The sequence below is a fragment of the Vitis riparia genome, chromosome 18 (assembly GCF_004353265.1).
Source record: "Vitis riparia cultivar Riparia Gloire de Montpellier isolate 1030 chromosome 18, EGFV_Vit.rip_1.0, whole genome shotgun sequence".
NCBI classification, from domain to species: domain Eukaryota; kingdom Viridiplantae; phylum Streptophyta; class Magnoliopsida; order Vitales; family Vitaceae; genus Vitis; species Vitis riparia.
In genome coordinates this window covers 8997360-9012428 of record NC_048448.1, presented here as the reverse complement: position 1 = coordinate 9012428, position 15069 = coordinate 8997360, and the positions used below count along the sequence as shown (strand labels likewise).

Genomic DNA, 15069 nt, shown 5'->3' with positions numbered 1-15069 from the left:
TTCTGAATCAAGCGGATTCAAAATAAATGTCATAACAAAAAATTAGTTATAAAATAAAAATTAAATAAAAACCGTTCTAAAAATTATTTTTATTTAACCAATTAAAATTAAATCTACTTATGCCACGTGTGCTTTCTTTCATCCGCTGGATCCTATTTCGAAAATAATATATTATTACCATTATTCTTGTGTCTCGGGGGAGACTCGTGCTCGCTTGTGGGGACGGCTACTGCCAATTGCCATTAGTGAAGCAAGTTGGGTCACGTGCTTTCCATAAATACACGAGAGGCCGGATCGAATGGACGGTGAAGACTGAAGAGTATGTACGGGGCAGATTTTTTTCTTCTAAAATAACGCCTGTGGATCAAATTTTAAAGAAGTGGATCAAATTCTAAAATATTAGAATTGATACGATGCTATATTTAATTAATGGCAATCGAATATTTTGAGTAGAATATAAAATTCGAACAAACAATGATTCTCGCACTTCAAATTTTTTATTGTTGCATTGTTAATAAATAAATAAAAATATGTTAGAGGAGAAAAAAGAGAAAAAATAGGTTTTGCTTGATAATTATTCTAAAAAATAATTTTTGAAAATTATTCCACAATATGTATTTGAAAGTGAAAATTTTTTAATATTTTAAAATATGTTTTAAAAATAATTTATATATTTAATGTTTTAATTTTAATTATTCTATTTGTTTGTAAGATTACCATTTTTAAATAATCCCAAAAAATAAGTAAAAAAGATTAAAAAAATATTTTTCAAAAATATCATGTTTTCTGTTCTTAAAAATAGATAACATAAAATAGTTTGTTAATTGTTAAACTTGTTTTCATATTTTTTAATTTTTAATAATAGAAAATTGTTTTCGAAAATAGTTGTAAAATAAACCTTAAATGTTAGTTTGTATTATTTGTGTTTTTTATTTAAAAAATGAAAAAAAATATATAGAAACAAAACATTACTTATAAAAATCACAAATTTATGATATATTTAAAAAATCACTCTCTAGAAAAATTAAATTTTGAGGAAATAATTTTTTTTTTTTTTGCATTTTAATTTTTTTAAATAGTTTTAAAAATGACCATTTTTTAATATAAATATTTAAAAGGTATTATATATTATGTAAATATTGTTAATATTTTATAATTTTGAAAAACAACTTGTTTGAATATGCCTTAATTATAACCTTATGTCGGGATTGAATTAAGGTTTAAATTATATTGAAGGACTAACTTTGAATTAAGGAACTAATTTGAAAATATGTGTTTGATACGCTATTTTTAAAAAATAATAATAATAATAAAATGAAAATTTAAAATTTAATACACTTGCATAAAAATAATTAGGAGTTTGACCTTTTTCCCGTGAAAATTGAATGGAAGGTGCTTGAAATTTGAATCATTTCCAAATGGGCGCGTCAAAACACATCAGTGCGATGCAGAGTATCTAAACCCTTGACTTAATGCAATACCGTAGAAATATTACATCGCAGAGGAACTGACTTCATAAGAAAGGAAAAAGCGCGGGAAACATACTAGGGGTTCTGCATTGCGAGAAAAAATTTATTTGGTCTCTCCGCTTTATTTCCATCCAGTGATTAGGGCTTACGATCTGTTTGGCAGTTGGAATAGGAATCATGGAGGGAAACTACGGCGAAGATGAGGAATTCGGATTCGCTAGAAACTATTTTATCGCCAAAGAGTTGGGTGGATCTGGAAAGAAATCATCCCGGAAGCTATCTGACATCGAGCTCGTTGACGAACAGGTCCTCTATTTATTTATTTTTTATTGTTCATTTGGTTGCTGACAAATAGAGGAGAAAAGAAAAGGAAATGAGAATGGGACATTTTTTTTCTCCGTTATTTTGGTATTACGAGAAGCTGAAAATGGAGTAAGTAGAAAGGAAAATACAATTGGAATTAAGTCCGAAGGAGGGGGAAAAAAAGAAGAGAATTTTTAGGCTTAATCAAGGAAACGAAAAGATCAATTCCGTTGAATTTTGTTCTTTTGCTTGACTGAGTTAACTTTGGGCTGCGGTTTCTTATGTACTATCCCAAAGCTTCAAAAAATTTCACTTTCCTTCTTCTCAGTCTTTTTTCATTGTTTGGGGCAACCAAACAGAGCCTAAATGTAAATGGCATTTTTTTATTACTGAGTGCAGGAGCTAAGAGCAGCAGCACGTAGTATTGAATCCAAACATGAAAAGGAGATCGCCTCTTTGTTGAACAGTTATAAAAGTTTATACCCTAAATGGGTATTTGAGCTAAGGTACGGACCTTGTTGTCGGTGGATGGGAATTTAGAAGTGTTAGAATTGCCTTTGCTGTATTTATCTGGACTCCTGATGTAGCTAATTTTTGCTAGTGATTTTTTGAGCGTTTGATCATCTGAGGACATTGAAATGAGGTTTTTTACTAATAATTTGGGTGTTGATACTTCATAGGAAGGTTTCTTCTGAATTCTTGGAGTTCTGCCAATTTAGTTGTGCACTTACACATGTAACAAATTGGATGTTATTACTTACTACTATATGTTGGTTGTTGGATATTCATCATCACAAAAGAGATTTGTTATGATTGAGTTATTTGACCTAGATGAGGGAAGATTAGGAGTAATGTCATATGGAAATATGGTTCCCTGTTATTGTCTGCAGAAGAATGGAAAATTGTTTAACTGCTGTTGCTATAATTAATTTGGATTCATCATTTCATTTTTGTTGACAAGTCATTTGGTTCTATCCTTCATGTCATCTGATCAGGCTGATTTGTGGAGTGTAGGTTCCTAATTCAACATTCTTGATTGATTGACATGTATGACATGCATGTAGTAGAGATTGAGGTCTAATTACATTCTAAAGTCTTTTAAAAGCATATCTTTACAGAGATTGAGGTCTAATTACATTCTACATTTTTTTTTAAAAGCATATCTTTACATGTGTTTATTCTTATCATATTATTTTTAACAAAATTTCAGGTGTGGATTTGGTCTTTTGATGTATGGATTTGGATCTAAGAAGGCCTTAATCGAGGATTTTGCTTCAACAGCACTTACTGAATGTGCTGTTGTGGTAATCAATGGGTATCTTCAGTCAATCAATATAAAACAGGTATTGCTACTTGGATTCTATTTTAGAGTGGTACGTGTTTCTCTTGCCTTTTTGCATTTTTCTAGGATTATAACTTTAGTTGCAATGGTAGACATCGTTAAAAAACATATCGGCTCTGTACATTGGACACACCAAAGTAAAGTTACGGCCAATGCTCATATCCTTGAGCTTTTGTACTGCCATTGTTATTACTAGTTGCCATCAATCATTGACCCAACCATGTATCTGCATTTTTATATGCAGTGGTTTAATAACTTATAGTTTAACCTGTATGCTACACATATTTCCTCCAGTCATTACTTTAACCTATGTACCACACAGTATAAGCATTTGCTTGGGTCATCATTCAAGTTAATTATATTGACTATTTGTCCACCTCACATTCAATTAAATCACTACCATTTTGCCTGGTAGGCTGTGACAGCCATAGCTGAAGCTCTATGGGATCAATTGAAAACCAGACGCACTCCTTCGGGGGATTTCCCAAAAGTTCAACAGCCATTTAATTCTCGATCCATGGATGATCTTCTTGCTTTTATGGATGGGTCACACTCAGAGAAAAATGATTGTTTTGTTTGTGTTGTCATTCACAACATTGATGGACCTGGATTACGAGACTCTGATACTCAACAATACCTTGCACGTGTTGCTGCTTGTTCCCACATCCGTATGGTTGCTTCTATTGACCATGTGAACGCACCTCTATGTAAGTATTTTCTTGCAATCCGTTATCATTTTATAGAGAATAAGCAATGTTCAGTTTCCTACTATTCCATTGCGTTTTGCATAGCTTCTGTTGAATGATATTTTCATATTTGATTGTTAATTCTAGCCGTGGGAATTTCTTTCTCCTCTTTTCTTTTTCTTGAAAGCTACTTGGGCAATATTTCATGATAAGCAGCAATGTCTAACATTATGGAACATCTATATTTCCTTAACAAAGTTTATATCTATTAACACCATATTTGTGTTTGCTGGTAGTATGGGACAAGAAGATGGTTCATACACAGTTCAACTGGTGCTGGTATCATGTCGCTACCTTTGTGCCATACAAGGCTGAGGGAATATTCCACCCTTTGATTCTTGCACATGGAGGCACTGCCCAAAGTGCCAAAACAGCTGCAATAGTTCTTCAGAGTTTGACGCCCAATGCCCAGAGTGTATTCAAAGTTCTTGCAGAACATCAACTGGCTCATCCTGATGAAGAGGGCAAGTAGCTACACATACTTCATAGCATTATCTTTCTGTCTCAGATTCCTCATATCTTGTTACATTTTTGTTCAGGGATGCCTGTCAACAATTTGTACAGTATCTGTCGAGAGCGCTTTCTGGTGAGTAGCCAGATTACACTGAACTCTCATTTGACAGAATTCAAAGATCATGAGTTGATCAAAACCAGGAGACATTCTGATGGTCAGGACTGCTTGTACATCCCTCTTGCAACTGAAGCGCTTGAAAAACTTCTGCAAGATATCAGTCAATAGTATTTATTTGGCCTGTTGCTACCATGGCTTCCATAAAGAATGTCTTGCCAGCCTCATCAAATATCAAACATGGGATTGTGATTCAAGGTTGTGTTGCTTTTAGCCCCAGTTCCTAATCTCTACCAATAGACCATCCTCTTCAAATCAGATTGGCAATGCCGGTGGTTTTGTACCAGTCCTATAATCATTTTCACTGTTCTCAACAATGTGCTTGAATAAGGTGTGCTGGGATTGTGTCCATCAACATCTCTTGGATGCTGCAAAATTTTGTTGATCATACACAGAATGTTATATTTTAGCCGCAGAACCAACAAGTGGTTGAGAAAATAGGAGGTGCAAATGGCACACTTTTGGACATTACTTCTCTGGAAAGTTCAGAATGTGATCCCCTGATTAATATGATCATTAGTAAAAACCGGGCTTTCAACTTCTTGTTGCTGATTGGATGGGGAGGCAAACACCAGTGAACTCTGTGAGCTGGAACGGGCGGTCATACGCAATGCAAGAGATGGTTAACTACATTTGAACTCGGAGCCTTTAAAATATTTTGTTATGTGCCACAAGTTGGTCAACCTTAACTTATTGAAGGTCCGGCTCCATGAGAGGACAAGTGGCCCTTGCTATTTGTGTTTACTGAAAACTAAATTGTCCCTAACCTGGATTTACTGCCATTGCATCTGGGTTAGGAAAGTTGAATGGATTCAAGATCAATGATCTACCTACTTGCATCTGGGTCGAGGAGCCATGAACTTGTTTAAAAGTCTTGTGTTCCTTATTTGTCTTTGTAAACTGATATTTTTTAGTAGTCTTTTGCAATCCCACGCAAGCTCATTAAATTTTTTTACAAAAAAATGGAAAAATTTAGGTCAAGGTGGGGCATAAATGGATCTAGCTCACGCATCGATTTTTTTTTTTTTTTCAAATGAAAGGTCTTTTTCACCCTATTAATACGTCAGCTCAGAAGGAAAGGGAAGACAATTTGGTTGAGGTGTAAGGAGTTTCGTTACGCCAGAAAATAATGCATCTACTGCATTTGGATAGGCCGTATATGGTATGGCACACGATAGCGACATCAAATAATGCAAGCCCAGCCTTGATTGCTTATTTGGTAAGAGGTAGGACCTCTCCTTAAAGGTACTCTAATCCTTTGTTAGACTTATCCAATAAGAATCATTTAATATTTAGTCCTTGAAAATACTTGGTCTATGTTCATCTGAGTTGATCTTTTACCCATAGATTATGAGGATTTTTGGAAAGATAAGAACTGACAAAGCACGAAGTCCGATCATTCAAAGGCGTTTAGGAGGATTTTAATCGTCTACAATCATAACATTTTTAGTCACCTGCAATAAAGACATCAACTACCGATGGGAAATTGACATGTCACGCAAAGAAAATCAGAGGGGGCATTGTCGTACATGGATCGTCGATCTGGACAGCCATAACCGAGACCCCACGCTGGATGTGGCACACCTTTCACGGCCACAAGTAGGTGGTGGGACAGATTTTAGGCTTTTACAATTTACGACGGCAGAAAATCCGTCCAATTGTCCAAAAGTGGTATGAACAACTGCAAGTTCATACGAGACAAAATAAGGAAGAGGCTTAGCGCCTTTTAACCCCTCCGTATTTCGCCCATTGGCAATTCCAGGAAATTCCCTGGTCAAGCGCGAGTCATTATTCTTGGTTGGAGTCTTATTCTTAAGTCCCCAAAATTTTTCCTGATTTTTTTTTTCCTGGGGAAAATAAGGAGGAGATGTGGGGGTTTGGGGGTAAGTTTTATTGGGGAAGAAATGAGACGGGTGGGAAGATTGAAGGAATCGTGGTGGTATTCGCATGGATGTCGAGTCAGGAGAAGCACTTGAAGAACTATGTGCAGCTCTACTCGTCTCTGGGTTGGAATTCCCTCATTTGCCATCCAGAATTTCTCAATGTGTAAGTCCACTTATCCTCAATTTGGTATTTTTCCTCCGATCCTCAAATTTTTTCTGTAGGTTTGACTGTTTGATGCTTTGATTGGTAATACAGGGGTTAGGTTTCATTATCTGATATTTGTTGTCTCCCTTGGGTCTGACTCAGTTGCCAAAAATAGGGTCGCTCTGAGTTTCCGAATTTGTAATTTAATTTTCCTTCTCTGTTGGGTTTCTCAGAAATCTGATTTCTGGTGAAATTTAAAAGGGTGCGGATGATGAATGGTACTTCCATACTAGCTAGCTTGTAGTCACGGTACTGTAAATTTTAGTTTCTTTAAGATGTTGTGATGTAAAAGACTTCAATGGAATGTACCTTTTGACGTTGAGCCATAAGTTAGTTTGACTCGTTGCTAAGATTGATGAGTTCTGGTAAGAAACAATAACTTTTAATCTATGAGTTCTGGTAACAAACAATCACTTTTAATCTAAGAAAACTGTTGAAGAACAGGAATTGCATTCTGCGTTGAAAATGCTGCAATGGGGACAGTTTATAAGCCCAAGTCTGTTTCTTGAAAGAATCTTGAAACAATCTTGAAAGACAGTGACTGAAATCTGGGTTCATGGTTGACAGATTGATGCAGTCTCACTAGACTGTTATACAGAATCATGTATTGGGTAGAAAGATGCATAATGTTCTTGTAGTTGTTTATAAAGAATAGGAATTCTTTTCTGCGTTGAAAATGCTGTAATGGGGACAGTTTATAAGCCCAAGTCTGTTTCTTGAAAGAATCTTGAAAGACAGTGACTGAAATCTGGGCTCATGGTTGACAGATTGATGCAGTCTCAGTAGACTGTTATAAGAATCATGTATCGGGTAGAAAGATAGATGCATAATGTTCTTATAGTTGTTAATTAAGATCAAAAACAAGAATTCCAGTGTGTCAATGAAATCTGAATCCACTACTGTAGTTTAACTAAGGAATGTGCATTACTTATAATATGATAGCTTAAAGTGGATAAATTGTGCCATCATGGATGGGCGATAATATATTTACTATTCACAATGAAGCATCTACTTATATTTTTCTCCTTTCTAGAATTTTAACTAAAAGTGCACTGGAAGCATTCCCCAACATGGTCCAAAACTGTTGCCAGTAAAGAACTAACAATTGGGGTGTTATAGAAGCATACCACATAACTATAATTCAAGTGGATGGAATGGAAGCACTGACCAACTTGAGATCCTATAATCTGACGTCCAGCAAGGAAGAACAACAGTTAATATTTGAGTGCATTGAACTCTTGCTGTTGAGAAGATTATTGGTTTCTATTGATCCTGAGATGGATCCTTTCAGCATAGAACATACCATGGAGTGAATGATTAAGTGGGCTTGTTACAGGACGTCTCCCAATGACTAATATTCTTGGGTTTATCTTGTGACTCTCATTTGTATGCTAAATTCTTTGACATAAATTGATTGCTAAGACCATTAAAGTCCCACTGTTTTTATCAGATCAAATCAGAAAACAATTGTGTTATATTGATGGGCGAAGCTTATCATCATTAAGATTGTAAGGTTAGTGAGCTATATTATTGATGAAATGTTAGAATGACAGCTGGATGTTATGTGCAGCATTTTACTGGGAAAGTGTCATTCCAAAAAAGAAAAATGGAATCCATCATGAATTGTTTGGAAAAGTGCATACTCATGATCATAACTCAGAAGTAGCTAGTGTTATACTGAAAGAGCACAAATAATTGGCACTTTTTCAATATTTCCAGGATTCACCCATCCAAACAAATCCAATTATCATAGTTGTATTTTCTTTTCTTCTCTGTTTTTCTTTGTGGTTTAATTTGGATTTGATGAGTATAATTTCTAAGATGTGCAGATTCTTTCCTGAGAAGGCCACATCCCTGGCGTCTGACATTCTTAATGAGCTTATTAAGGTTAGTGCTGTTATATCACCAACTACAAATTGATGTCTTTATATTTAGTTTGCCTAGATGATATTCTGAATGAATGTCTATAGGGTTCTGATCTGTTACAAGGCCTCCTCAAGTTTGAAAAACCGTGAAAATATGGGTGGGAATCCTCACAAATGGCAAATAAAAAATTGGGAGTTGAAAATTAGCATAGCTTTGTCAATTCTGTTCCCATATTGTGGGACTCCGATGAGAAAACAACTTCCTTGATCTGCCGTGATGCAATATGTTAAATAAAATTTTTCAGTGTAATCTTCTCTTTTTTATTAGTCAAAACATATCTATCCTCAAGCTTAGGATTTTCTTTTGGAGAAAATTTACGCATAGAGTAAGGTTAACTGATATCATTTTCTTTTCATTGGATATGAAGGAGCTAAAGACTAGGCCATGCCCAGTTGTCTTTGCATCTTTTTCTGGTGGTCCAAAAGCCTGCATGTACAAGGTTCTTCAGGTGACCTCTCTCTCTCTCTCTCTCTCTCTTTTCCTTCTTCTCCTTTTGACTCACCATTCTATATGTCAGTATGTGCAAGTGTTAAGTTAACTTTCTTTTACTTTCCTAGTGAATTTAGCACCCCAGAGATCAGGAACTTGAATGCTTACATCAATATGAATAATTTTTCTCTCTTTGTTTCAGATAATTGAGGGAAAGTGTGAGGCACAACTCAATCCGGTACTTTTTATACTTCAGCTAATAAAATTCAATTTTTATACTTCAGTTACATGATTGTGTTTGATCATTGATCACCTTGTTCTGTTGATATGGTTCTTTGAAGTTGTTAATGTATACACATACTTTGAGCTAATTAAGATACCGTGGTTATTGTCTCCTTTGGCTAAAGATGTAGACAATCATTTGGCTAGCATTTATATAAATTCGAGAAGTTCAAAACAGGATCATTATTCATTTGTTTTTATTTCCAATGAAGGATGAATATCGGCTTGTTAGAGACTGTGTTGCTGGCCACATCTATGACTCTTGTCCAACAGATTTTACCAGCGATGTGGGTACTCGATTTCTCCTTAAACCAACTGTTCTCAAAGTGCCCCATCCTCCTAGACTAGTATCATGGATTGCAAATGGTATTGCTTCTAGTCTGGATGCGCTCTTCCTCAATCGGTTTGAATCACAGCGTGCTGAATACTGGCAAACTCTGTACTCCTCTATTGTATGCATCTATCAGATCTATTGCTATTCAAAGCCAACAATTCTGTTGTCTGCTTTGTTCATTTAATATCATTCTTTTGCAGTTCATGGGGGCCCCATATCTCATTTTATGCTCAGAGGATGATGACCTTGCTCCCTATCAAATTATCTGCAATTTTGCTCAGCGATTACAAGAGCTTGGGGGTGACGTGAAGCTGGTGAAATGGAACAGCTCTCCTCATGTAGGTCTGCTCCTAAACTTAAATTGTCCTGGTTTTTTTGCTACAGTCCAAATGATAAATATGGCCAACACTACTTTTATGGAGCTCTGACACCTGCAGAACATCACATTAAATCCAAAGGATATATAGTTAAATGCTACCCAGCAACAAGCTTTCATAAATTTGATTTTATCCCTGAGATCTATTACACTTTTGAAGGGCAAATAAAAAAAATAAAAAAATAAATAAATAAAAGAAAAAAGAAACCTACCACATCCTCCATTTCTCCCTCCTCCTTCCCTGGTAATAGTTGTGAGATTGAATGTCCTTTCCAATCAAACGTTTAGGCAATAAAAGAAATTCTGAGGTCTATTGCATGTGATTTGGTTTATTGTAAAGAAACCCACCAAATCCTCCATTTCTCCCCTCCTCCTTCCCTGGTAATAGTTGTGAGAGTGAATGTCCTTTCCAATCAAATGTTTAGGCAATAAAAGAAATTCTGAGGTATGTCACATGTGATTTGGTATATTGTAAATGCTTATATGAAACTGAGCTTCCTAGATCTAATCTTATTTGAGAAATGTATTGTATTTTGGGATGAAAAAGGGAAACCTGCCACAAGCATCTTTTTTACCCACCTCAATGCCCTTGATGCCCTTAAAATTTGTGGATCAAGTTCCTTTTCTACTTAAGTGTGGGAGGGATAAAAACTTAGTATTAATGTGCCTTTTGTACATAAACAGGCAAAGCCATTGTACCATGGTGGTTGAGGAATGGAAGATTTACGAGTTTCATCCTCTTTATGGACCCCCATCTAAGGGTGTTTTTGGGGTAGTGTGTGAATTGTGATATCCCATATCCGATAAAGGAAAAAGTTTTTGACACTGTATATGTTTAAACTCTTCTTAACCTTGTAATCATGTTTTAAAGCTATGAGAACCTTTTAGACTCAAAATAAACAATATTTATACAGTTGAGGGCAGGTTGTTACATTGTGGGTGGTGGTGGGATTCAGATTTTGCAGGGAGCTTAATCTCATGTTATGGTATTGTACTTGTTGGGTGGTGGAAGGGAGGAGAGAACAGGGATTCTCAAGGTTGCTTAACGTGAGAGGCCAAAACTTAGTCATCTCATGTCAAATCGGTTTATGGGATTTGGTGTCATATCATATACAACTGTTTCTATGCCTAGTAAGGGGCTGGGTTTATAAAGCTTTCCTAATTATCTTCATTTCTGAATTCTCTGTAAACCACAATACATGCTAATCATATTCCCATGGTTAAATGCTGTTGCAGATCATTATCGGTATCATATGATTGACTACAAGGCTGCAGTGACTGAGCTTCTTGAAAAGGCAGCTATAATATATTCCCAAAGAATTCGAAGACTAGAAGCAGAAAGGATGAGCTTGGAAGTACATGATGAGACATCCAACTCCATTTGCCAGCCGAAGAAAGCAACAACAAGCTCAAATGAGTGCTTTGGGAGGGTTGCACTGGAGTTGAATGATCACTTCATCTCACCTAGCTCATTGGAGTATCAGGAGGGTAGAAATGTTGGGTCGGTGCGAAATGAACACAAGGAAGGTTTGATCCATCTGTCAAGCCTGCCAAGCATCAACGCCCATGGAGTTTTTGGTCAAATCCTTTTTGATGTCTGCGTTCCCAAAGACGTTGAAGATTGGGATATAAGGTCATCAGGCTCCTCAAATGCACCTGCATCTGCTCGGACACGGAGGCACACCCCTTTCAACCCCATTAGATGTATACGACGCTCAAGATTATAGAGGGTGTACTTGTTACAAAGTTGAATAAAGCTTGTCATTTGATTTTGGCATGTCCTCCAAAGCAATACGTACCCTGAAACATCATCAGATGGGAGGCTGAGGACTTTAGCTCGAGATGAAGAGGAGCTTTCCAAGTTTTGATGTTTTTGTAGTGTGTGGAACAATGAAGGGCAGATTGGCATGGTTTGAAATTGAGGTGATGGACCTTCTTTCTGACATGATAATGTACAGTAACTTTACTGGAGAACAATTAAAGGAGAGTAGAATAAGAGGGAGGTGTGAAATGTAACGTCCACTCATAGGATTGCCCATCGTATGTTTGCGAAATACAATGCAAGTGTATCACCAACATTCAGTATAGCTCTTTCATTTTCACCGTGTCATCTGAAGTTTCTTAATTCATCTCCTAGCCCCTGGCTAGACTTGAGCTTTGGCTTGAGTTCGACTTTGGCGAAATTATGATCCGGTTTGGCTTCAGCTTTCGTGTGGCGTAAGTTTTAAAGTGTCTTTGTGAGTGATTTTAGAAAACGTTTCTAATATTTTTAATATTTGAATGATAAATTTTTTTTATTATTATAAATATTAAAAACGTTTTCTATAATCAATACCAAACGGGTTCTTAGTTTGATTTGGACTTCATTTTTTTTATTTGACTTGTAATTTGAACTGTAATTTTTTTTAAGTATAAATAATATTTAAGAAGATTTGAAATACTATATTTAGTATTTTACTTAATATTTTGTCCCTAAAATTTATAAAAAAATTTAATGGGCAGTTTGTTTAACGAAGTAATAAGGATGGAATACAAAGAAAAACACATGTTTTCCAAATTTGAAGATTTGGATGTTTTATTCTATATGTACCATTGTCATACCTTAACATTTTACAATAAATTTTTATAATTATTATTTTTAATTATCAAATTTATTAGTTCTAACAATTATGCTTTGATTATCAATGACCATTTGTCTTTTCTTTTGATCATGGGTTCATGTTACACAAAATATTATTTTATTGATAAAAAATTTATGTTATGTAATGACTTTTAATTGGTCATAATTTAAATTAATTATAAATATTTGATTTTTTTATTTATAATTAACATAATTTGAGTTTATGATATTGGAGAATGTTAAGTTTCACCCTCCCGCAAATACTCTTCAAAAAGTTTATGTTATGTAATGATTTTTAATTGGTTGCAATTTAAATTAATTATAAATATTTAATATTTTTATTTATAATTAACTTAATTCGAGTATATAATAAATGGAAGAATATTCAATTTTACTCTTTACAAATGCTTTATATAAGTTGAAGTTGTTTACAAATAAGTAAATATAAGTAGTGAATAATTTATTCGGCTTATTTCTTTTTCGAGTTTACACATAGGACTTAATTAGTCTTAAAACTCCATTTTGTTTCTTTTTGTATTAAATATTTTTTTGTGCACAAAACATTGATTTTTGACTCATTTAATTTGTTAATTCCTTCATGAATGATTTCAAATAATCCCTCAAATTTTTTTGCCAAGTCTTGTGAAGATAACATGTGACTATAACATTTAATTGAGGTTTTTATTCACTTTATTTTATTTTATTTATTTATAGAGAACAATTTTTTTTTTTCAATTTTTGTCATAAATTGTAATTAATTAATTTAAAATTTTTAAGTCATTTTTATTTTTCAATATCTATAATCAAGAGTCTAAAATTATAATGTCCTCTTAGAATATTAAGTTTAATTTAAAAAATTAAGTCATTCTTATTTTTCAATATCTATAATCATTTTTTATGAGCATAGGGTCGTAATACCAATTATGGAGATGAACTAGGGAAGGGTGAATTAAATGCTTGTAAAATTTAAAATAATGCTAAAAATTTAAGAAGGAAGTATTGAAGAATGAAATATATATATATATATATATATAATAGAATTTAAAAATTATTTTCAAAGAATAATAGTAAAACCATGTTAAGAATTTTTAAAAACAGTTTTCTATTTTTAAAAACAGAAAATTGTTTTTAAATCACATACAAAACAAGAATTTTTAGAGTGAAAAATACTTGAAAAATGAAGATGAAGGAAATGAGTAAAAGATTGTTTTTGAAATGCTAAGAATTTGTTTAGTAATTTTTTTTGGGAACAGTATTTTATTTTTGGAAACAAAAAAAAATGTTTTCAAACAGTTTTCACTAATTATTTTAGGATTTTTTTTGAAAAAATAATTATATAAAAATATAAAATAATTAAAACTANGCTCCTCAAATGCACCTGCATCTGCTCGGACACGGAGGCACACCCCTTTCAACCCCATTAGATGTATACGACGCTCAAGATTATAGAGGGTGTACTTGTTACAAAGTTGAATAAAGCTTGTCATTTGATTTTGGCATGTCCTCCAAAGCAATACGTACCCTGAAACATCATCAGATGGGAGGCTGAGGACTTTAGCTCGAGATGAAGAGGAGCTTTCCAACTTTTGATGTTTTTGTAGTGTGTGGAACAATGAAGGGCAGATTGGCATGGTTTGAAATTGAGGTGATGGACCTTCTTTCTGACATGATAATGTACAGTAACTTTACTGGAGAACAATTAAAGGAGAGTAGAATAAGAGGGAGGTGTGAAATGTAACGTCCACTCATAGGATTGCCCATCGTATGTTTGCGAAATACAATGCAAGTGTATCACCAACATTCAGTATAGCTCTTTCATTTTCACCGTGTCATCTGAAGTTTCTTAATTCATCTCCTAGCCCCTGGCTAGACTTGAGCTTTGGCTTGAGTTCGACTTTGGCGAAATTATGATCCGGTTTGGCTTCAGCTTTCGTGTGGCGTAAGTTTTAAAGTGTCTTTGTGAGTGATTTTAGAAAACGTTTCTAATATTTTTAATATTTGAATGATAAATTTTTTTATTATTATAAATATTAAAAACGTTTTCTATAATCAATACCAAACGGGTTCTTAGTTTGATTTGGACTTCATTTTTTTTATTTGACTTGTAATTTGAACTGTAATTTTTTTAAGTATAAATAATATTTAAGAAGATTTGAAATACTATATTTAGTATTTTACTTAATATTTTGTCCCTAAAATTTATAAAAAAATTTAATGGGCAGTTTGTTTAACGAAGTAACAAGGATGGAATACAAAGAAAAACACATGTTTTCCAAATTTGAAGATTTGGATGTTTTATTCTATATGTACCATTGTCATACCTTAACATTTTACAATAAATTTTTTTAATTATTATTTTTTAATTATCAAATTTATTAGTTCTAACAATTATGCTTTGATTATCAATGACCATTTGTCTTTTCTTTTGATCATGGGTTCATGTTACACAAAATATTATTTTATTGATAAAAAATTTATGTTATGTAATGACTTTTAATTGGTCATAATTTAAATTAATTATAAATA

The 15069-nt window shown here is 33.8% G+C and overlaps 2 protein-coding genes across 2 annotated transcripts; both read left to right on the top strand.

Annotated features, from left to right (window-relative positions):
• The first annotated feature begins 1513 nt into the window (after positions 1-1513).
• LOC117906719 (origin of replication complex subunit 2) lies at positions 1514-5435 on the top strand. The gene is made up of 6 exons (XM_034819882.1): positions 1514-1775; positions 2172-2278; positions 2983-3115; positions 3530-3821; positions 4097-4324; positions 4400-5435. Exons 1-6 carry the CDS (start codon positions 1647-1649, stop codon positions 4597-4599), a joined length of 1089 nt encoding a protein of 362 aa, XP_034675773.1. The 5' UTR covers positions 1514-1646; the 3' UTR covers positions 4600-5435.
• A 409-nt stretch (positions 5436-5844) lies between these two features.
• LOC117906718 lies at positions 5845-14444 on the top strand. Its single transcript, XM_034819881.1, has 8 exons — positions 5845-6534; positions 8406-8463; positions 8870-8950; positions 9134-9169; positions 9426-9665; positions 9748-9889; positions 11160-11573; positions 13916-14444. The coding sequence occupies exons 1-8, from the start codon at positions 6356-6358 to the stop codon at positions 13990-13992; spliced, it is 1227 nt and encodes a 408-aa protein (XP_034675772.1). The 5' UTR covers positions 5845-6355; the 3' UTR covers positions 13993-14444.
• The last annotated feature ends 625 nt before the right edge of the window (positions 14445-15069 follow it).

Coding starts and splice junctions, on each gene's coding strand:
- LOC117906719 (XM_034819882.1), top strand. CDS start 1,647: ATGGAGGGAAACTACGGCGAAGATGAGGAATTCGGATTCGCTAGAAAC. Junction 1,776..2,171: donor TCGAGCTCGTTGACGAACAG/GTCCTCTATTTA, acceptor TACTGAGTGCAG/GAGCTAAGAGCAGCAGCACG. Junction 4,325..4,399: donor GGCTCATCCTGATGAAGAGG/GCAAGTAGCTAC, acceptor ATTTTTGTTCAG/GGATGCCTGTCAACAATTTG.
- LOC117906718 (XM_034819881.1), top strand. CDS start 6,356: ATGTGGGGGTTTGGGGGTAAGTTTTATTGGGGAAGAAATGAGACGGGT. Junction 6,535..8,405: donor CATCCAGAATTTCTCAATGT/GTAAGTCCACTT, acceptor TAAGATGTGCAG/ATTCTTTCCTGAGAAGGCCA. Junction 9,890..11,159: donor GAACAGCTCTCCTCATGTAG/GTCTGCTCCTAA, acceptor ATGCTGTTGCAG/ATCATTATCGGTATCATATG.